The sequence below is a fragment of the Arachis stenosperma genome, chromosome 8, assembly GCF_014773155.1.
Source record: "Arachis stenosperma cultivar V10309 chromosome 8, arast.V10309.gnm1.PFL2, whole genome shotgun sequence".
In the NCBI taxonomy this organism is placed as follows: Eukaryota; Viridiplantae; Streptophyta; class Magnoliopsida; order Fabales; family Fabaceae; genus Arachis; species Arachis stenosperma.
The window spans coordinates 45,490,426-45,513,572 of NC_080384.1; the positions used below are offsets into that span (position 1 = coordinate 45,490,426).

Below are 23,147 nucleotides of genomic sequence, written 5' to 3' on the forward strand. Positions count from 1 at the left end.
TACATATAATATGGTTACATTAATTATGAAAAATATTAAAGTACCATCAGAATTTAATATTTTTATCCATCACTTAGCCATCAATTCAATTTTTTTAGTCTGATAATTTAATTATATATTTTATTATATATTTTTAAATATTAATAACTAACTGATGTCCAAAAATAATAGATTTTAATAATCTTTTAGTATTTCTCATTAATGATTTAACTGAAAAAATTTAATTATTCTATTGTATAAGATTTTATTATTTTAATAGTTAATTATGTTTTATAACACAATACCTGATGATTGATTTGAGTATTTGACGGACGAAATAGTTTCCATAGAGTTTTTTGTTTGGTATTAGGGATGATTTCGTTCAAATTCCCTTTCTCCTTTGTCCTTTCTACATTCCTCTAATATTTATGCTTGTCTATGTAGACCTGTAGACTGTAGTCGCATGCACTGATGCACACGCCACACTCACATAATATATATCATTATTTATTTAATAATAGAGATCTAATTAATTAATTTATATGGGATGCTTTGTCAACACAAGAGTGGCAAGTGGCAACATTATTTATTTATTTGTATCACGCAGACACGTAGTGAAACTGTGAAAGCATTATAAAGCACCCATTTTTAATACCAAAAGCATGATTTATAAAAACATCTTCTTTTAAGTGCTTCAACCACGCCATCTGCTTTAGAACAAATTTTGATTTGATATTTATGTATTACACAACAAATTTTGATAAGAAAATTCTCTGTGACCTATTAATCGGGTGTTAGCAGGGGTAAAAAGCATGACGAAGCAAGCTTAATTTTGAGTGAAACAATTTAATCTACATTGCAAATTAGTGGTCCAAACTTAGACTTCCTTTCTATCTACTTTTATTTATATTTTTTGTTTTATAGACTAACCTAGCGTGATTGGTCTGGCGGTTAACTTATTAGTTCGCTGAAGTCGCGACATATTAATTCTTAACTTGTCGGACTGAAAAACATTCGAGTCTCAATTTAGTTCTTGAAATTTCAACTGCCTAAATTTAGTCTCTAAACTTTTCAAATTTTAATCACGTTAATTCCTGCAATAGTTTTTGTCACAGAGTCAATTGAAAAATTTATGGACTAAATTGAGATAATTGAAACTTCAAGGACAATTGAGACTCGAGTGTAACTTCAGAGACCAAATTGAATATTTTCTCGGAGTGAAATACTAAAACCACTTATTTTAGACCGGTACTTAATTAAAGGAGTTCCACCTATCCCAAGAGTTTGAAGTGCAGCATGAATAATAGAGAACTTCAATAAACACTAAATGGGAGTTTTGAATGAATATTGAATATATAAATACGTAACGAACACTAGCTTTACAAACAAGAAGTTGGAAATGTACATCGATATGTTTGCAAAATAAAAATGGCAGGCTAGGCTAACCTGTAATAACTCAAACTACACAGCAATGATAGCAGTTAAATAGCATTGGAACAACAGTTCTTTTTGCTTCTTTGTTGTACCTTTTTTGCCCCCCTATTGTGCACTGAAATATACAATATTGAAATCCAATCCAAACTCAGAGATAGCGTAGGCATCAGTTAATTCATTCAGAACCACATCAAATAAATTTAACAAAATTATCGTGATGGAGAAGATGATGTTGATAATGGTTTCTGACATTCACGTCGCAGGCTGTTTTCCCTAGTGTAAGCAGATTTAGCACCCTGAGAAGCATGATGGGGCATTCTTAATCAGATATAAACAAAATGTAACTAGTGCTTAACGAAGTCTTTGATCCATGCATAAGTGAAAATCATATTTGCATAGACATGAAAAAAAAGACTTACTTGAAAGATGGTTCCTAACTTCTTTAATGCTTTTGCCCGAGATTTCAGAACATCTTTTGAGACACTTGGATCTCTAAGAACCTGAGATACATAACAAGATGATTTTCTTAAATCCTTGCAATCAAGTGAGATTTCATGATATAAATTTATTCTTATCACTGTTGTTATTACATGCATTTCAGCTTATCACCGTTCTTAGATGCTTTTAGTTATGGTCTAAAAGAGTATTAAGGTTTGAGTATTAAAAACATTGAGAAGAGAAAAGATATTGATAGCACATCAGGAAAAGATATTGATCACTAACAGCAACCAAGCACTGCAGTATTTAACTTTTTCTTTTTTGGGTAATGCAACTTACAACTTGGCAAACGCGTGACAGAGTTGTTTCAATATCGATCACGTTGATCTGCCATACAGAATTTATCATGGCCTCCTTCTTTTCTTCCAACACTTTTATCATGCTTTCTTCCCTATTTTCAGATTGGTTTAGCTTCTTCAGCTCTTCTTCTATTTGAATTAGTGCCACAGCTCCTACAGAAGCAATTAAGTTCCATTAAAACCTTCCAAATTTGAGCAACACCCATAACCGTAAACTTTCAACTAAAAAGACTATCAACATTTTTATGGAAAATAGTCTGCTACCAGAGGCTGCCATCACTTGGGACTTTATTCTGTGTCCTTTGTCTCGCACCCACTCTGCCAAGAAGGGAACATTCATATATCGTCTATCCTTTCCAAGTTCCTTTGCAGCTTTTCGTGTGTAGATATAACCAATTGTATGCAGCATGGCCTCTCCAAAAGCTGAAAATGATATCAGGTATGTGTTGGTCAAAGAAAAGAATATAGGAATTTGTATCCAAAAAAAAAAACAGCAGCAGAAATAGAGAGGCAAAGAACCAGGAGTGAAATTAAAAGAGAAATGGTAACATTCATGGATTTTATAATTTCTATTCCATCTTTCTGATAACTTTATCACCATTTTCCCTGAGTTACAAGAGGAAGGCTGGCACTTAGCTAAGTCAGGAAGAAATTCGACTTAAAGTTACCCAAGGCTGTCTCAACAATTGAGCCCATTTTCTTAACTCAGGCTTGGCTTACTCCTAGATCGAGAGCCAAGTCCGATATCAGCTGTGTAAACAAAATTTAAATCAAAAGAAACTAAGCCAGGAGATTCTATCATATATGAATTTGTAGTTACTACAACATTCTTCTAATTGTACCATGTTAACATTAACACCATTCTCCCTAATGTTACCAAAGGAGGGTTGACATTTGCTAATTTTGGAGGAAAGCCAACTTATGTTATCAATGCTTAGCCTCAAAGTCATTCTTATCTCATAAACTGTGCTCATGGTCAATGTGCAAGGCTGAAAATCCTGTTCAAATTGAATTCCACAGTCAAATACGCAGTCATAATAATTAGGTTAAGCTGGTTCCTAAGGAAAGGAAGATCCATCCAACAAAGGTGATTTACACAAAATCAATGCCCTCAAATATATCCTATATATGCAATAAGAATGTACTTTGTTGAAACAATATTCAACTTCAACTTTGATATGAGTTGTATGAGTGATTGAAATTGAATCATGTATGCTGGAAAGTCCTGTCGACAGTGTCTTTTTTATTTTTATTTTTTTAAAAAAAGCAGCCCCCAGTTTGGAGCTTAAACCACACACAATAGTAATACACATATTAGGAGACAAAACAATGGAAAGGCTTATGCTTCAATAGCAAGCACTTAGTGTTTGCTTAATAAAGAAGTGCTGTCCAAACAAAAGCTTTTTGCCTTTTTTAGTTTTTACCTCAGAAGGAGATATGGTCATATGGATTTTCAAATGATCTTGTCCAAGGGGAACCTTTCCATGTTCAGAGATGAAATCAATAATTGAAAATAAGATTTACATGAAAAAATAGAAAAAAGATTCGAAAGTCCGAATTCACATCCTAGTCTCAGATACCAGATAGCTGAAAAGGGTTTCTGTATCATTTAAATTCCCATTAAATGCAACCTAATGACATGTATGGTTATGTTGTCCACTAGAAGGGTATGAGATCTATGCTGTATTCTTGGTTGGACAGAATGGGGCCAAGAATGATTGCTATATTGAGACCCAAGGGACCCTCATTGCATAGAATGAGATAATTGCTAGTCAAGTATTAATAAGGCACAACCACTAGTAGAACCTCAGCACAGGTTAATAAAATTCAAACATAACAAGAATCTTCATAATCTTACTACGGCATCAGTTATAGAGTGCCAAGACGATATCAAACTAACCATATTATATATATTTCAAATGTAGCGAAGACATAATTTAGACATCTTCCTTTAGTGGGAAATAATGTCATTCAAATAACATATCAAACCATTCAAATTTCTAAACCTTAAACTTGATCAACAAGCTTTAAATTATTTCAGTAATTCCATTTATATTGAAAGATGAAAATAATATTTGCACCTCCAGATCATGTGAAAATAAATAGGAAACCCTTATGGTATACATCAACAAGAAAGGTTCTCCTAAGCCCTTTCACATTGAAACCTCCGTAATAGGTATTGGTATTTATCCAGATTTTATTTTCTCATTCTCGGTAAACAAGGTTGAAGCCATTCTATCAAATTTTTTCTAAATTTTTTTTAATGAAAAATAATACAACCCCCCAAAAAAAGAGAAATAAACCACATAACAAAATTTGAATTAATAATATATAAATATATTTGATATGAATATAGAAAGAATAAAGAAAAAATGGAATTGTCCGAGAACCCTTTAAATCAAGTAGTAATGTAATGATTCAAGGAAAAATTAAGCCTTGCTCATACATGGGCTTCTCGGGTACAAAATGAGCCACTTCAAATAGGTTCATTGCTCCGGCCCAGAATACTATTAATCCGGCATGGGCTACATGAGCTCCCAGTAGTTTACTGGATAACCGGTAGTTTCTTGGTCACGACTACAGTGCTCAAAAAGCTTTAAATACATAACTAACTCATTTTACATGTAGCCACTGAAAACAATTTAATATTGTTCGTAATGACAAATGTAAGTTATTGAAAAGTCTAGACTGTCAACCATTGCTAAACAATACAATATTAGTATTCAAAATACGGTATTTACCAGCTGTTGAAAGTCGGATAGCTTCTTTATTTGCCCAACTAATGAATTCATCTACTCGACCCTCAACAAATGGTTGCAGGTGATTTTTGAGACTTGAAATGAGCTTTAGCTCCCTTTCCTTCTGCCGTTCCTGGTGATAATACAGTATGAAACAGATTCAGCTACTGGAATATGGGGAAGGGAAAAGGAAGAGTAGGTGTGGAAAACTGGTAAGAGATAATTACTTTCAACTTCTCAAGAAACCTCTGCTTCTGAGCTTCAGGATCCTGTATGTTGTCTTCAATTTCTATAGTTGCCATAGAAATGAAGCTTAGTACTCCAATGTAATCTTCAAATAGGTCATTTCCGAAAACCATTCCAAATACAGCTGTAGGGTCTATCATTGAATCGCTGAAAAACGGAAAAGAAAAATCAGTGTTCATACAGGTTTCCTTAATTAACAAACAGAAAGCCTGTTAAGATCCTTGAAAAAGAAAAAAAATCAAAATATTGTCAGAACTCAGAAGCATCTAGAAAGGTCCCTTGGGCATTAGTTCATCAATACAATTTTGATAACCCAATATAGGAGACAACATTCACAAATCTGAATAGATCAAGTTATCGTTATTGTTTAAGCAAAGGTTCTGCAACGCTATCTAAATATGTTTTCATAGTGATAATTGGTTAGGTCTGGTCTGTAAGTTCTAACTAATCTCAAAAGGAAACGTAAACTAAGGTTCAACCACTTGCGATAATAAAACATTGCCCACATTACATAAACAACCCCCCTCCCAAATAACAATAATAATAAAACAAAATAAAATGGAAAAAGGAAAACAAAAAATGCTAGACCTAAGGAAAGTGTAGAGGGAAGATATAGAATAAAGGCAAGAAGAATGAGAATGTAACCTCCTGCCCATGTGCCAGGTAACAAGGGGAGATCTATAGCAGTTCATTTTAAGGTCTGAGTACTAGAGGGGAGGGGAAAGAAGAATGTCACAAAAGGATAGTGTGAGATTTTATGCAGGGAGAAAACAAGCCTCTTGAAGAACAAGCTTGCAGCATCTCACATCGTTTAAGTGCCTTTTGGCCATCATAGAGAAAGACAGGAAATAGAGGTATATTTAAACCAAGAGAGTGCAACTTTAGTCCCTTATAGTTTCTGAAAACCATATCTAGCATAAGGAGCTAATTACAAACATTGTGGACTAGGATGTTATGCCCAATGAATCCTAAGAGTAACTCTTCTTAAATTAAAACAAAAAATTTCTACCCCTTTCTCTTTTCATGTGCAAGTCGGAGTAATACTGATTGTTGGATCAGCCACTTGACACAACACCAAAAGCTATAGTTGTTAGCAAGGAAGCACTTTTATTTCCTTATATATAGTTGCTTAGAACTGCATCTAACATAAGGTGGTGGAGCAACCATTATACAGGAACTATAAGCAAGCTAGGATGTTAAGCCCGTCATCCCTAAAGGAGATGCTGGCTAAATTAAAACCAATAAATACCTTTAGGAGCCCTAATACAGAGATTTGATAGAAGGTATCCCAATAATCTAAGTAAGGAAAACCAAGAAACAGCATTGACGAAACCATTAAAAATGATTTATAATAAAATAACTTGCTTATCGATATAAGACATAGTAGTGCCATTTGATCCATGTAATTTGACCCCATTTATGGGAAAACAGCTTCGTTGTTGACTCTCTTTATCTTTCTCCACAGGAATTACAATAAACCCCATTTTCTGGGCTCAAATCAAACTAATGTCAACAGACAAACATACGAAAAGAGTATACTCAGTGAACAAATATATTTCCAGTTACATTTCTATCTGTCTAATAATTGAATATAGTAACCAAGAAGAGGAAATTAAATGAAAGACGATAAAAAAAATAGTTAAACACTAGCATATTGAACGGAATCTATATGACTTAGCTCCCAATTGCAATAAAATAACATAGTCATTTGATTATTTGAAGAAGCTTAATTACTTGCAATCCACTATTAGTTACTCAATTTATTTTCAACCATTCAAGGTAGAAGGAACTTACTCTTGTACTCCTTCCTTTCCATATTTATCATATGCTTCACGCTTGTTAGGGTCACTTAAAACCTGGTAAGCTTCACCAAGTACCTGCATATAGATACTAGACTCAGAAAAGTATACTAAGGAATACCAAATCAAACTAAAGGGTTAGAGAGATCCAAATTATAAATACTCCAATGTTTAATACTCCTAAGTTAGCAATACACCAATACAACCACGACAAGGCATAGGGAAAAACTGATGAAGATATTGAAACATGCTGGAGAACTTTTAAGGAGTAACCATTTGAATAGAGTTAACTATTTGTATCTCTTCCAGATAGTAATAAATCTTCTATTAGTAGGAAGAAAGAGAAAAATTATAAAAATTATTAATGAAAGCTCAGTAAACTTCTTCAGTAGTCAGTACCATGAAGCCAAAAACTCTGGTTCTTAGTAACTTACCTGAAACTTTTCTGCAGCCGTAGGATCTCCAGGATTTTTATCAGGGTGAACAACTCTTGCCTGCAAAAAAGAAGAGAAAGAGGGGTAAGAGAGATTAAAACAACACACAAGATATAATATCTGAAGGTATTCTCAACTCTGAAAAAGAAAAAAAGGTATTCTCAACACACAGAAGAAACCCACACTTTCTTACATTTTTCGCCCTTAAAATTTCATATAAATTTCAGCTTAAAAAGTTCAAAAAAGAAAAACATCTCTACATAGAGCGAGGAACATATTAGATCCATGAAGAAGGCAACACTGCAAATTCGGTTTTCCAAAAAACAAAATTCCCAACATAAAACGCTTCAAATGAAACGAATAATCAAAGCAGGTTCATAACGGGTAAGATAGTAACTGTTCCATTAAAAAAAAAAGTGATGACAGATTTAAAAACAGATCAGGTAATTTAATAACAAGATCACAAAAATGAAAGTTAATAATGTCAGATTAATTAATTAAGTAATGAATTACCTTGATATAATAGGCCTTCTTGATATCTGCAGCAGATGCATCAACGTTGACACCTAATGTGTCGTAGTAGGTGGTTTCCTTCACCATTGCGATTCAGAGCTCCTTACAGATCAAGCAAATTGAAGATTAAATAGAAAAATCCTTATTCTCAGATTTTCTTTTATAACCACCCCCCAATAGAACAATTCACAACGAAGTTTTCGACTAGAAGAAATTGAGAGAGAGAGAGAGAGAGAGATTCGGGTGAATCCGTGTGGCAGATGACACGGTGTCGACCTGAAAAGGACGATGACGTGTTTTTAACTTTTTATACCCGCATGAATTATCATAAAAAAAATTATTATAATTATAGGAATGTGTAAGTAAAATATTTTACACTGTGATTAAATCAAAATTAAACATGGTAAATTGGTGAGTCAAAAGTTAATAAGCTTAATTGTAATAAAGTATGAGATTAATTTGTTTAGTGCAAAACGTTTATATAGTTATAATCGTTTGAGAAAATGACAAATCAATCCTGACATTTTAATTTGCGGATATTTAAATTTTTAAAAATTTAAAAATATATTTAAATTATTAATATCTTTAAAATTTAGACACATTAATTCCAGAAACTATTTTGTCTTATTCTAAAACTTTTTATGTATACATCAGTATTAATCAAGTCAGTATAATAGAAATCTTATTTAATTTTTTCGTTAGATTTAACAAGCCCAAGTGAACATGAGAAATTAATATGTTCAAGATTTTAAAAAGGTTAAGAATTTAAATATATTTTTAAATCGTTGATGACTTAAATATCCGCAAAGTAAAAAGTCAAAGACCTATTTATCATTTTTTTATTCAGTTTTTAGATAATTATTGATACAATAAATAAAAATTAGTTATTTTTATAAATGTAGTATTACATGATTAGTTATAGATGTATGCTATTTGAAAATTAAATTCATAAATTATTCGTGTAAATTTTTTTTATCAATGTTCATACTTATCAATTTATTAAATAGAGATAAAATAGTATTTGAAAAATTTTATCATTGACAATAATAACTTTAAAAGATGTGAACGATAAATAAATCATTTAAAATAGTTACATTTGACAAAAATAATCCTCTTTTAAGTGGTTTGGTTTAGGTTGACAAAAAATATTGAATTGACAAATATATTTAATAAAATGATTAACAGTACATTCCTTTTTCTTCTCTCTTCTTTTTAAGTTTACCTTTTTCTTTTACTTTTTTTTTCTCCTTTTAAAAAAGACACAAAGACAAAATAACATACACACATTTTTCTCCACCTCTTTTGTTGGTGTAAGAATTCTATTGAGTTTAAAGCTAAATAATAAATTAATTAATGATGATTAAATATTATTATTGAATTAAAAATTTAAGTACGTGTGATTGATTTCTTTAATTTTGTAGAAAATTAATAGAAAGCAAACTGGCCCAACAATGAGCTTTACGCCCAATCACAAACCAACGAAATTTAACATTGATTTAGATCTAATAAGTATTCATATCATCACGTTTAATCCAAAGAATGAGTGACCAAAAACAAGCAAATGACCCAACTACTAATCTAAGCCCATTCACTCATTTGGTTGTTAACTAAATAATTAAACTTTATTTCTATCAGAACCAAATCACACACCACCGAATCAAACTCTCTCTTTTCATTCTTCTCTCTCACCCATGTAAAACTCTGAAGCAAAGCAAGAAAAAGGAGAAGCTCTGATTAAGAATAAATCAAAATACAAAAAGTGAGTTACCAATTTTAATCAAAGAAAAAAAAAGTAAAAAAAAAACTAGGGCTAAAAACAAATATCACATTCGAAAGCTCATTAGAGAAATCTTTCTAATTTTGTGAAATATTGAAGTTCGTAAAAGAAAATCTCCTCTTTACATACACCGAATCGAAAAGCTTAAGGATTTGGAGGTTATGGAGCTTTGCAAGAAATCCATGGTCAGAAAAATTACTTGGAGTCAAAGCACAAATGAAGGGCTCACATTCAAGAAGCAAGATGAAAAAGGATGAAAGAGAAGATAAAAGGCATGGATGCATGTATGCTTTAATCACTACTTTTACTCTATCTCTCTTCTGTGACCTCGTTGCCGCTGCTGATATTGGAGAAGAAGAAGTCAAACATGTGCAAGCCAAGTTTTGAGTTTTGGAAACTTTACTCCTCTACTAAAGGGTAAGTGGCCAAGGATTGAGGCAAGAAGTGAGAGTACAAAGTTTGGATTTTCATAGCTTACAGAGCTATTATCTTCTTCTCTTTCATGGTTCTCATTGAATATCCTATTTTCTCAATTTAATCTTTCTTTGTTTCAATAGATAAAGGCAATACAGTGAGGAATGTATGAAAAAGTCACTGAGTAAAAAAAGACAAAGAGAGTTAGACTTGGAAAAAATTCAATGTTTATTTCATAAATTCTTTATATATTTTTATGTTTTATTTTTATGATCTTGAGGAAATTCTTTTGCAAGTTAGGTGAGCACTTTACAGTTGAAATATAGGGAGTGAACCTAGTCAAATCTAACTTGCGTAGAAGTTGAGTTTGTCCCAGATAGGATTGGATTAAATTCTAAAAAAATTGCTGTATGTAATCTTGTTCAAAGATAGTAAAGTTTTATTATTGTTATGATAGAGACTGGATGTAGGCTACATTGTAATGGGTAGCTGAACCAGGATATATGGCTGTGTCACTTCTCTTGCTCTTCTTTGTTTTTGGTTTTATACTTTAGGAGACAAAACAAAATTATCTCCTGCCTATTCTATCCAATTATACTTCTGTTATAGACCTTACACTCAGTTCTGTTTTAGCTCCTCCTTCGACAAGAGACGAAATAAAAGTATCTCCTACTTTTCTACACGAGGTGACTCAACAGAATCTGTAAGTTACACCCATTTTGAAGAACAAGCAAGTAAAGTTAAAAGAGACCCAGATTCAACCTCCCATTCTCTAAGCCACTGTTATCCATCAAATTTGATTTTTGGTAAACTAACTTTTATGCCTATTTTGTAACTTATTCCACAAAATTCTAAACTACGATCCAATAACTATTAGTGAGGTAGGTCCAATGGTAAAAAAACAAAAATAAATTACAAAATAGTAATTAATAGGTCAAACTTAACTTTATGAGGGTAATTAATTTCTCTAAGTCAAATTTGACTATTAAAAGTAAAAACTTGCTTGTCATTGATTTATTTTTCTCACTAGAAATTTTTTGAGCTGGTAATTCACTTTTAGTGACAGTTTTTGCGTATGCTGGAAAAAAGTTAGTAACCGAAAAACACATAATCAGTGATAAAAATAATTTCTACCTTGATAATTGTTTCTCAAGATTAATATTATCCATCCATTCTTGATTTATTTCTTTAAGAATAAATTGTAGTCATTAATTATTTTACCACAGGTAAAAGTTATCCCAAACCGAATTTCTGACTAGTATTCCACAAGCGACTCCTAAAAACCCTGAATGAACGAATCCTCTTACTTGCCACCCAAGTAACTTGTCCCTCTTTCTCAGCCTCTAGGCTGAGATTATCTCAGTCTCTCACCCCTCTCTGCTGTGTTTTTATCCCCGAGTAACTAATTGCAACTAATTGCGGATAAACTCGACATACAAGCGCTGACCAAGTTTTCTCGTTTTCAAGCCCCTTCTTCATTAATACCTATCCCTTGACCAAGAAAATTTCCAGCCCTTTTACCACAATTAACTTAGCCAAGACTCTAAATATTTATTTAAAGAAACCTTGCTAAAAAATTTTACAAATACTTATGCATTTTTACCATATTTTTTATCGAATTCTTGAGAGAGAAAGAGAAAAAATACTGCACCTTCCCTTTGTATTTCAGCCTTGATTCTAGTATCTCTTCCATTATTCCTTCATGTGTTTTTCAAGAATCCAAGTCATACAGGCACAATTATTTGCCCATTTTCACTAATTCTTGCATTTTCACCGAAAATTCAACAAGGTGAGCTCTTGTTACTTCTGTATTCTTTTTGTTTTTTTTCAGCAGTGACCATAATGAATTCTTGCTCTCTTCTATGCATAGAAAATCCATCTTGAAGCCCATATGGAACACACCTAAGGGGCTAGAAAAGTTCAAGCTGAAAGTGGTTAATTTCATCCTTTTTTTTGTGACACTTTTTGGCCAAGAAAAATACTGCAACACCACCAGCCGTTTCTCTGTCTTTGTGTGAGTTTTTTTTGGTGTGTGAGAGGTCTAAGAACTGAACTAAACAAGAATTAAGGATTAGAAATAGTTATAATATGTTTGTGTTTGATCCGGTATTCATACAAGTCAATTTGTAGTGATTTTGTGCTTACTTTCATCCCTATGTATTCTACTGTGCGGTTATCATTACGGATTCTTTTGGAGTTTTTAGACATTTGTTATTCATATTATGTTTTATAATTTGCTTACTGTTTGTTTTTTTTGTTATTCGTATGATTATACTTGAAGATTATTAGTAAAGTGTATTTTAGAGCTTTCCATGTGGTTGCTTTATCCGAGGAAGGACTAGTACAGGCTTGGAGTGATTTAATGACATTTCTTAATTCTCTTCTTAGGAATTCATTTTTGTTTGTTTGTAAATTTTATGTACACTGTCATTGCGTGTATAGAAATGACATGGCTAATTTGGTTTGAATATTATTAATGTAATATTAATTTTTATTAATTTTTTTAAATGACATTCACATATTTTTGTCAATATTTTTTTTATTATTTTTGGAGTGTATTAGAGTGCATGTAAAAGTAAAAACCAATTTTTTTTTAATTTAATAAAGATATAGCCACGCTTTTGAAGTGTACTCAAAACCAATCTTTTGGGGCACGCTTCAAAAGCGTAGCTATATGTGAACTTATCGGTGTGCTTTTAAAGCGTAACCATAGGTGTAACCTATGGCCGCTCTTTTAAGCGTGGCAAGAGATATAAGTGTGGCAAAAAAGAGAGCGTGCCGATAGAACAACCGGCATGCTTGCGGATGTGATCCTTCCAAAAGTGTATCGATAACTCAAAAAGTGTGGCGAAAAATTATCGGGACGCTTTTTAACACTTTTCGACACGCTTTAAAAACGTGACAGAAAGCTTATTTTCTTGTAATAAAAAAGGTACCTAGTGAATCGATGTGTCTCTTTGTCGTCAGTGTAGGTCTAATGGAATCGGTTAGCCATGAGTAGGGCTGGAAGTGAGTCGAGTTAGATCAAGTTCAAGCTCGACTCACAAAAACTGAGCTTGGCTCATGGCTCGGCTCATTAACAGTCGAGTCTATTTTTTAAGCTTAAGCTCGGCTCACTGAAAGTTCACGAGCTGTCTCGAGCTCACGAGCTGACTCAAATAATAGAAACATAAATACTTATATATTTTAAAAATATATTTTAGAAAAATATTTAAAAAGATCAATTTTATATATTGTTATCTATCAATAAATTATAAATTTTTTATTTATGAAAATTATTTGTACAAAATAAATATAAAATTTTAAATAATTAAGATCATATATATATATATATATATATATATATATATATATATATATATATATATATATATATATATCGAGTTAGCTCACGAGCTGAGCTTATCCAAGCTCAAGCTCGACTCATTTAATTTATGAGCTCAATTTCAAGCTCAAGCTTGGCTCACTAGCTTATTGAGCTATTAACGAGTCGAGCTCGAGCTAGTTCATGAGTTGGCTCGATTCACTTCCAGCCCTAGCCATAAGCGTCGTCATTCGAAAATTATGGCGCCTTCATGGAGACAGAATTCTTCTCCAAAATCGATTTTGCGTTTGGAGTTAACCAATCAACAGCGGCAACAGACAAACTCCAAATTTTTTGAAATTAAATAATAAATTAATTATAATTTATTTTATTTATTCAGGATATTATTTTTTTTGAAATTTTTATATTGATTGGATATTTTTTATTAATAATTTAAAAATTCTAATAATTAAAAAATAATAAAAATTTTAGATATATGATTTAATTTGAATAATTAGATTTTGAATTATATTTTATAATTTAAAAAATTAATTTAATTATCTTTAATTATTAAATTAAAATATTTATTTAAAAATAAAATAAGTTAATAATTAAATAATATTTATATAAATATTATTATTATTGGATTAAATTTAATTTTTAATTAATATTTTACTTAAATCTAAAATTTCCAATTTCAGGCAAAACTCTAGTCACCAAAAAAAATCAAAATTCTAATTTTATCCTAATCTAACCCTAGCCGGACCGCTGCCTCATCCACCGCCATCCTCTTTCTCTACGCACAACACAGCGGCTCCAGCAAACAAAAGAAAAAAAAAGAAAGGGTAAATAGAAACAGGGGAAGGAGAGAAGAGAGGGAGTGCCGAGGGAGTGAGGGAGAAGAGTAGAGAGAGGAGCCGCGTCCAGAGTCGCGCCGCCTTGCCGCCAAGTCACCACGCCGTCGCGCTGAGGGAGAAAGCTTGCGGGAAGGAAGAAGACGCCGTCGAGCTGCTTCCCGTTGCCGCCGATTCGTCAGCGAGTCACCGCGAAGAGAGAGAGACGCGCAGGAGGAAGGGAGTATCGCGGAGGAGGAGGCACCGTGTGCTATCGCCGAAGCCGCCTTCGCATTGCGGTGGCCTGGGCTGTCCCCGGAGGGAGCCACTGATCCCCCATCGCCGCCGCTGCTGAGGAGCTCGAGGAGAGAGAGACAGCTTGCAGAGGAGAGAGAAAACGCGATTGGGGCTCCGCTGCTGCTGCTGCCGTGGTTGTTACCGCCGTACATGGTCGCCGGGAGCAGCGTTTACGCCGTCGGAGTTTGCTGCTGGTGCTGCGGCTGCTCCGTGCCTGATTTCTTTCTGGGTAAAGTAAATCTTTTACCCTGAAAACCTCTTTGTCGCTGTTCTGATATAGATGATTGAGTTTTGCATGAGGATTTTATGTCTGGGTTGAGTTACTGTTGTTTGCCTTGTCCTTATGGCTGTTACCGCTGTGGAACATAGTCGAAGTTGTAGCCGTTGTTTTCGGGCAGAGGGAAAAAAGGTTTCTTTAACGCGTTGGTTCCACTTTCCGAGGTAGGGGTTTTTATTAAAATATATTTTATATTATAGAGTTATTATAAATAGATATGGACGTGAAAAATGTATTTCTGTGATTATGTTTGTCTTATGGATGTGATTGTTTGCTGAATTGAATGACTGCTTGAGTGGTGTGCGGTTGTGGATGAGAAATTGATAGTGAAACTAGATCGGCATTGAAAATTATTTGATTTTGGAAGAGGTTTGGTTTTGGATTGGTTTGATTTTATAAATGATTTAATATTGGAGCTGGCTGGAATAGGTTGGATTTTGGAAAATGATTGAGATTTGGAAATGAGTTTGATTTATTGGAAATAAATTGAATTAGAGAAATAAATTGATTTTGAAATGGTTTGACATCGAACCTGATCTGATATCAAAACTGGTATAAAAATTACAAAGGATTTAATATTTGATAATTGTTTGATATTGAAGTTGGTTGAGAACGGGTTGGAAAATGCGGTTTTGATGGGACCTGTAACTAAGGGTAGCTTAGTCCGAATTTTAGGGGAGATGTTATCCAAAATTTTATAAAAATTGGAGATTTTTTTTAAAGTAGTTATTTAGAAAGATTAAGATTTAAGGATTATATGACTTTTTCGGAGTTATTAAGAAAAAGATTATGTTTTGAGTTTGAATTCTTAATGAATGGAATGGGAGGAATGATGAGGATTGAATTTGAAAGAAGAATGATTAGATTTGATTTTAAAAGTATGATTTTTGAATGAATTGAATGATATTGAAAAATGGATTTGAAAATAAAATTGAATTTGATTAAGGGTTGAGACTCTAGGTAAGAGGCAGTGGCTTGTCCATTTGCTCCGGGAAAGAGACGAGGAATAAGAACGAAGAAAATTGTGTTTGATTATGAAATTGAATAAATATGATAAATGAGACATGGTTGAAGATGATTGATGACAAGTATATCTGTATTTTCTCTCTGATTGTAAAGGTGATAGGGCACCTCTTCCCTCTAATAGTGACAAGGCATCTGTTCCATCTAATAGTTACAGGGCACATATTGCCTCTAATAGTGACAGAGCACGTATTTCCTCTAACGATATTAATGTGCAATAGAGAGATAATGTCAGGGTCAGCTACCGGATATGTCGGACTTGGCTATATAACCGACAAATGAGCTCATTAGCCATAGGACAGACATGCATCATACGCATTTGCATGCTTTGTTTGAGTGTGATTTTGTTTTGATTTGCCTAATTGCTTAACTATTATTAATGGCTATTTGAACTATTTGCTGTAACTACTATCTATACATGTGCTTTCCTTGTCTGTTTTGCCTGTGTTTGCTCTAGTGTAGTACTTTGGTTGATTGAGTATTGGTGCTGAATTGATGATAGTGTTGATTGATTTCCTGGTTGATTTCTGATTAAGATTTTGTAAAGTATAAAATATCAAGCTGGTTTAGCATAGACTTAATGAACCTATGTTTGGAACAGGTTGGTCATTTATATTGTTAGGAAACTTTTAAGATTCTTTTATAAGAAAAGCGAGTTTGGATTTCTGGATAATTAACTGATTTCTTTTAAAGAGGTTTTGGATTTTCGGATGGTTAATCTGTCGGTTTTCAAAAGATTCATAAGACAACGATAATCACTGAGCTTGAAAAACAGTTTTCTTATTTAATCTTGTCAGGAAACAGAGGAAGAAACTTACGAAGAGTTTTGTTGCGTTTTGCTTATACGATATTTTAGTTTAGATATTATTCTTCCCTCACCATTAACATTATGTTGTTGTAAGAGGGATAGGAAACCTGTTTTGCAATGAAACGCATGTATGTATATTTATAAGTACTTGTATAAGAAGTCTGGTGTATATATATATATATATGAGAAATGTGATTGAGTTCTGGTTATATGTGCATGTTTGTTTTAAGAAAAAGTATTTTTGGTTTTTCAAAGGAGTCAGCGATATGGTTTCGAGTAAAAGGCTCATATTTTATTATTAAGTATATGAAGCCGGAAGCGTGACATTCTAATAGTGAGGGTGTTACAATAGCGATTCCTCGGGTTTGGAAGGTCATTCATGGCAGAGGCGGAAGGGAGTGGGTTTAAGAGCGTCTAAATCTGTCACTGGCCAGCAAATAGTGAAGATGTTTGAAGACATCACATCGGCAATAACAGAATAATGAAGGAGTTCCATCAAGTTTCCTGAGAACTTTTTTTGTGTAAAGGTCGTCCTGTGTTGAATGTGGGGATTAGTTTTTTTGTCCGTGCCAATTTGTTTGTTCAGCTCATGACAAAAAAAAAGAAAATAATAATAATAAATAACTTTAATTTACCTTATAACTTTTGATATTAGGTTAATTTTTAAGGAATATTGCACTCTCTACTTTGTCTGGAGTGCACTAGCTTTCGCCCCTTTTAGCTAGTCAATATTAATTAACTTTAGTGTTTAATTTATAATAAATAAAATAATTTTAAAAACATTACACGATATTGGTTAAAAAAAATTAGTTACCTAATATTAATTCACACAAGTCACCAAAAAAAATCACACAAAAACACCCTGTTTCCATCCAATGGGAGAGAGAAAGAGAGAGACTGCATCAGTGAAGCAGAGGAGCTGCAGAGAGAGTTGAAGGCGAAGACGGTGGAACAGTGGTACAAGCTCAGTAAAAAAAGAGAGGCACTATACTTAGGTAGAAGATGAGGAGCAATGATAAGCTAATTGAATCTGAAGCAGCAAGCCTTTTTTGAATAATTGGGAATAATGGTACCAAATGAATGGAGTTAATATGGGTTGATAAGAATTGAATGTTGACGTAATTGAATTGTTTATTGATTGACAAAACATTTGGAGGGAGGGAATTTGTAATGCTGAACTGAACACCCAATAATGTTGATATTTGTTGTTATGACTCTTTCTTCTTGAAACATTGACACTACCAACCATTGACTAAGGAGACCTACCCTGTGATGAATTTGGGATTTTTGAAACAGGTGCAATTGCAATAGGTGTAGGAGCGATTGCTGCATTTGAAACACTAATAATTAGTTGGTATACAAATGCATTATAATTTCATTAAGTCTATCAGTATATTCTCTTTTTGAAAAATTCTATGGTGTGAATTGAATAAAATGTCCACAGTATGGATCATGTGTGGTCGGCTTCCTTGGATAGCAATTCTCGTTTTGCTTAATCAATTTTCATTTGGGCAACCCAAGCTGAATTTTATATGCAAACTTTTCTGTTTCTTTTTTTTGTTAAATGACTTTTCTTCTGTATTTATCATTTTTGTTTATTTCTCTTTGGATCTTCTGTTTTGCCTTAACCATGATAACATACCTATTGATAATCAGTAGTATTTTTTTCTTTAGTGATGAGAGGTTGTTGATTTTTTCTCTTTTCTGGGAAAAGAATATGAATGAGATTGAAGGAAGCACATTTGTGGGGAAGTTGATAAGAGTATTTATAGGTAGAGGCTTCTGTCTCAAGCTGTTAATTAGAAGATTGCCAGACAGGTTTCTTTCTCTAGAGATTTCTGCTTCCTTGAAAGCCGTTATTCTTTGTTTTTCCGTTATCATTCTATAATAACATGAAGGCTGGGTTTGGTAAAGCTTTTTCAGGAGGTGCTTGTGCTTTTAAAAAGCACAATCACGTCATTTTGCGTTTGGTAAATTAAAAAGCTCAAGTGCTTGTGCTTGCGGCTTTTAAAAGTTAGGGGTGCTTTTGAAAGCACCTAGGAGGGAGCTTTTCAAAGATGGCTTATGCTTACCAAATTTTTTTCATTTTCCCGCACATATTTCCCGCTATTATATTGCCATTAAAATCTTCATATATTTCTAACTTCTCTTCCTAACCTTCATAAAATCTAACACAATCTTCATATATTTTTTATTTTTCAACCTAATCTTCACAAATTTCAACACAAATACATCTCTATCACATATTAGGTATGAACTTCTATCTATTTATATTATATTTGTTTGTTTTTTTCTGTTCTTAGATTATAGTAATTTAGGTAATTTAATATTTTTAGTAATGATGTTTAGGATAAAATAATTTTTTATGATACTTATATAAAATTTTTAAGTTAAAAAATAGAAGAATTTATTTATTATATTTATGTTTATTATGAATTTTTTATTTTAACATTATTTTATTTTAAAATATTATATAAAATTTTAAAGAATTTGAAAAAAAAAAATTATTTTTTTGTTATAAACATGTTTATTATAATTTTTTCAACTTTTAAAAGCTGTTTTACCAAACACAATTATGGTGCTTGTACTTATTAAAAGCCATTTTTAATTTGATTTTACCAAACGTAGTTGTCTTTTAAAAGACAGCTTTCATAAGCTACTTTTAAAAAGCAAAAGCTTTACCAAACTAAGCCGAAGTCTGAAGCTGGCAAAACAGGTTACCAAATCATGATAAAGCCAACCCAGGGAGGGGGAGGATAGGGTTATATTCTTATACAAGTTATTACATTTTGTAGCTCTTGATGCAGGGGTATGGTACCTACCTATCTTTCTTTTGAAGTCGATTTACTTTATGTGCTGGATGTATTTGCCCTGTTTATAAAATGTGTTGCCTTAAGCAGTTAGTCTAATTCAATTTGGCTTTTTCACCGTAACCTATGATTCTCAAAATGATTGTGTTAGTTGTAAATAACTGCTCGCATGATATAATTGTGATACCATGAACCTTAATCACCTCATTTCTTTTCTTCCTGATAATTGCGATAGCTGAATACGTATCATAAATGAGAATGTGCAACCACTCTCGAATGCTTTCTGCATTTTAAAAGTTAAGTTTAGTGTAAGAATTACAAAGAGTATTTTATGGTGAAAATAGATGAGAAATAGATAGGTGATAACCCAGTGTTCATACTTGCATTCAATGTTACAGATGCTTCTCCGACGAACTACCACCCTCATCAACAACCACCGCCTCCTTACAACAATCGCCACAACAGGCAACAACCCCATTACTCCGGTGAACCAGGACCAGCTCCGCCGAGTCTGCACTATCTTGTATCAGCAACAAAACATGCCCGAGTCACGCCTCAACTCGAAACTCGCCTCCACTGAGTTCCAACTCACCCACGAGTTCTTCCTTCAAGTTTGCAACACCTTCCCCTATTCATGGAGACCTGTTTACCGCTTCTTCCAATACACACAGCAACAAAACCCCACTTTCCCTCACACCATTGTGTCCTTCAACAAGATGCTCGACGTAATTGGAAAGTCTCGTAACATTGACCTCTTTTGGAGCCTTCTTTCTGATATGGCACGACGTTGTTTTGTTGACGATAAGACCTTCATTATAGCCCTCAAGACTTTGGGTGGTGCTAGGGAATTGAAGAAATGTGTTGAGGTATTCCACTTGATGAATGAAAATGGGTTTGGCTACAATCTGGAGACACTAAACAAGGTTGTTGGAGCAATGTGTGGTTGCAAGCTTGTTGATGAGGCTAAGCATGTTGTCTTGAAGTTGAGGGATTTGGTTAACCCTGATGCAGTTACTTATAGGATCTTGATTGAGGGTTATTGTGATAAGGGTGAATTGATTGAGGCTTCAAAGGTTTGGAATTTGATGATGGATGATGGGGTTAGGCCTGAGTTGGAAGCTTTTGAGAAAATGATGGAGATTTTTTTCAAGAAGGATATGTGTGGCGAGGCGTTGAAGCTCTTCCGGACAATAAGGTTTAAGAGGATGGACGAGCTCCGGGATTCGAGTTATAAGTTGGTGATCAAATGGTTGTGTAGGAAAGGGATGATGTGTGATGCACAAGAGGTGTTTGATGAAATGCGTAGTCGAGGGATTCAAGTTGATAACTTGACTCTGGGATCTGTGGTTTACGGACTTGTCTCAAGACATAGGGTTAGGGAGGCTTATCAGGTTGTGAAGGAGATTGATTCACCGGATATAAGTGTATATCACGGATTGATCAAAGGGCTTGTGAGGTTGAGGCGGGCCAGTGAGGCGACTGAAGTGTTTAGGGAAATGATTAGGAGAGGTTGTGAACCAACAATGCATACCTATATAATGTTGTTGCAAGGGCATTTGGGGAGGAGAGGTAGGAAGGGGTCTGATCCACTTATCAATTTTGACACTATCTTTGTTGGTGGTTTGGTGAAGGTGGGAAAATCGAAAGAAGCTGGAAAGTATGTGGAGAGGGTGATGAACAGAGGGCTTGAGGTGCCAAGGTTTGATTACAATAAATTCTTGCACCACTTTTCAAATGAGGAAGGTGTGGTTATGTTTGAGGAGATGGGGAAGAAGTTGAGAGAGGTCGGTTTGGTTGACTTGGCAGACATATTTGAGAGATATGGACAAAAGATGGCTACTAGGGATAGGAGAAGGAACAGATTTCCAATATCAGAAGACACTAAGGATGTGTAAATCTAATTGTTAAACAAATTGGCAAATGAATGAAAACTGGAAAATATTGTGTGTACATCCAGCACTGTGATACAGTGCCATCTTACTCTCCATCCAGCATTGGTAATTGGTATATAGCATAGCCCTTTAAAATTATATATCTGTATTATAATTGTTTTTCAGAGTTATTGACAAACTACTACTTTCTTTTTCTCTTAAATTATCTGCACCTCTCTATGAACCCATAATTTAGAAGTAATCATTCAAGGAAAAGTTTGTGCAATTACTGCTTCTAAGGTAATGAACTGTTATTATTCTCTTGAGCAATATATTTGTTTCTGTTGTTGCCCATTTATTACAGATGCTTTCAACTTGTTATCTTCTCTTCATAATCACAATTACAGTATGTTGGCAGTTTTTTTTTTTTTAACTCTGGAGTATGAGCTAATGAATCATTATTTTTTTCTGCATGTTTGATTCCTCTAAATCTAACAACTTGAAAGTGAACACATTAAAAAATGGAAAATTGTCTAAGTTGAATCTATTTCTAGATTAAGAGAATGCAATTGACACATTAAGACTTAGTTTCATGAAAGGGTGCATAGTGCTCACTGCTCCTTGTCCTAGTATGTGTTAAGATTATCTTTATGCATGTTCCATTATTCCATTCTATTCTGTCTGGGTGTTTAACATATACATAGCTTTAATGAGGACTTCTCTACAGAAAATAAAAAGACGATTATTGGCATCTTACGTTGGTTTTGTGAACTGAAAAAGTGTGCTGTCTGGAGCATTTTGCAAGCTTTCTATTTTAAAATGTGCTGAATAGACATCTTGGATCTCATATGGGCTTGTCTGAAGATACAGAATTTGGTTTTCTTTGTACCATTGATTTGCTGCATACTTGCATGAAGACTCAACTAAGTTGCTTGGAATGAGTGGCTTATCTATGCTTCCTTTGAAACTGTCATCAAACAAAGAATGTTATGAGGCAAAAGTCGGTTCAACTCCTTGTCATGTATAATTTGCCCTGTAATTCAAGCTTATAGAAGATGGCTGAGATCAAACCTTAGATTGTTATTGGTTTTGTCATCAAGAATGTGCAAAATTGTGATTCACACATTCTTGTACAAATGATTGAAATGACAAAAGGACAATCATGCAACACATTTGGCAAAATCAGAGTGGAGCAAGGATAATTCATCAACGGTCATGAGAGAAGATTCTCCTGCGTCGTCTCAATTTTGGAAAATTGGCATTCACCATGATCTTGAAGCTTTAAGGATAGGTTGGTGATTTTGGACTCCTAGAAGTGCAATCAAAGCTCGGAAGTGAGGTAGGGATTTAAATTAAAAATTGTTTAGTTTTTTTGCCAAAAAATCAAAGGACCTCAACTTGCCAAAATTGATGAAATTGAATGTGAGTTATGATGTTGGTGATGACCTGATGGAATATGAGTTGTTCGAATCATGCGTAGATACTTTTTTTTTTCTTTCCTTCTGCAACCAAAATAAGTCTTAAGACTTGTGAGCAACGAAAGAAGTTAGTGTCTAGATTTAATTTCAAAATTGTTTCTGGGGTCTAAGCTAAGAGAGTATGTAGGCTTCATCTTTATTTTTGAAAACAGTTTTCAGATCCTTAAAGAATAAAACAAGCAGCAATAAGGAGATAAGAGTTTATATTCAACTAATACTTGCTTACCTCTAGTTCTTAACATAGAGGGAAAATTTCAAATATTTATAAGATATTATTTCTTTCAGTCTCAAGCTTGATTAAGTGAAGTGTTACTT

The 23,147-nt window shown here is 33.5% G+C and overlaps 2 protein-coding genes across 6 annotated transcripts; one reads left to right on the forward strand and one right to left on the reverse strand.

The window, feature by feature from the left end:
• Nucleotides 1-1,309: 1,309 nt before the first annotated feature.
• LOC130944872 (chaperone protein dnaJ 10) lies at nucleotides 1,310-8,205 on the reverse strand. Its single transcript, XM_057873447.1, has 9 exons — nucleotides 7,941-8,205; nucleotides 7,428-7,487; nucleotides 6,989-7,071; nucleotides 5,176-5,341; nucleotides 4,952-5,081; nucleotides 2,475-2,633; nucleotides 2,191-2,363; nucleotides 1,833-1,913; nucleotides 1,310-1,709 (listed from the first exon to the last, which is right to left on the reverse strand). The coding sequence occupies exons 1-9, from the start codon at nucleotides 8,025-8,027 to the stop codon at nucleotides 1,623-1,625; spliced, it is 1,026 nt and encodes a 341-aa protein (XP_057729430.1). The 5' UTR covers nucleotides 8,028-8,205; the 3' UTR covers nucleotides 1,310-1,622.
• A 5,938-nt stretch (nucleotides 8,206-14,143) lies between these two features.
• LOC130944608 (putative pentatricopeptide repeat-containing protein At1g26500) lies at nucleotides 14,144-23,047 on the forward strand. Of its 5 annotated transcripts, none has more exons than XR_009072085.1 (3): nucleotides 14,144-14,799; nucleotides 19,882-21,654; nucleotides 22,082-23,039. XR_009072085.1 is itself a non-coding variant. In XM_057873004.1 (2 exons), the coding sequence occupies exon 2, from the start codon at nucleotides 19,882-19,884 to the stop codon at nucleotides 21,376-21,378; it is 1,497 nt and encodes a 498-aa protein (XP_057728987.1). In that variant the 5' UTR covers nucleotides 14,145-14,794; the 3' UTR covers nucleotides 21,379-23,042. The 5 variants fall into 5 exon arrangements, 3 of the variants coding, with proteins under 3 accessions (XP_057728987.1, XP_057728990.1, XP_057728989.1); XR_009072086.1 differs by having other exon boundaries at nucleotides 22,225-23,037; XM_057873004.1 differs by having other exon boundaries at nucleotides 14,145-14,794; nucleotides 19,882-23,042.
• The last annotated feature ends 100 nt before the right edge of the window (nucleotides 23,048-23,147 follow it).

Bases quoted from the DNA above. Each gene is read 5' to 3' on its own strand.
- LOC130944608 (XM_057873007.1), top strand. From the start codon at position 14,716: ATGGTCGCCGGGAGCAGCGTTTACGCCGTCGGAGTTTGCTGCTGGTGC. The intron at 14,800-19,881 runs GTAAATCTTTTA...TCAATGTTACAG, and splicing joins CTGATTTCTTTCTGGGTAAA to ATGCTTCTCCGACGAACTAC.
- LOC130944872 (XM_057873447.1), bottom strand. From the start codon at position 8,027: ATGGTGAAGGAAACCACCTACTACGACACATTAGGTGTCAACGTTGAT. The intron at 5,082-5,175 runs GTAATTATCTCT...TATTATCACCAG, and splicing joins GGTTTCTTGAGAAGTTGAAA to GAACGGCAGAAGGAAAGGGA. The intron at 2,364-2,474 runs GTAGCAGACTAT...TTGCTTCTGTAG, and splicing joins CCAAGTGATGGCAGCCTCTG to GAGCTGTGGCACTAATTCAA.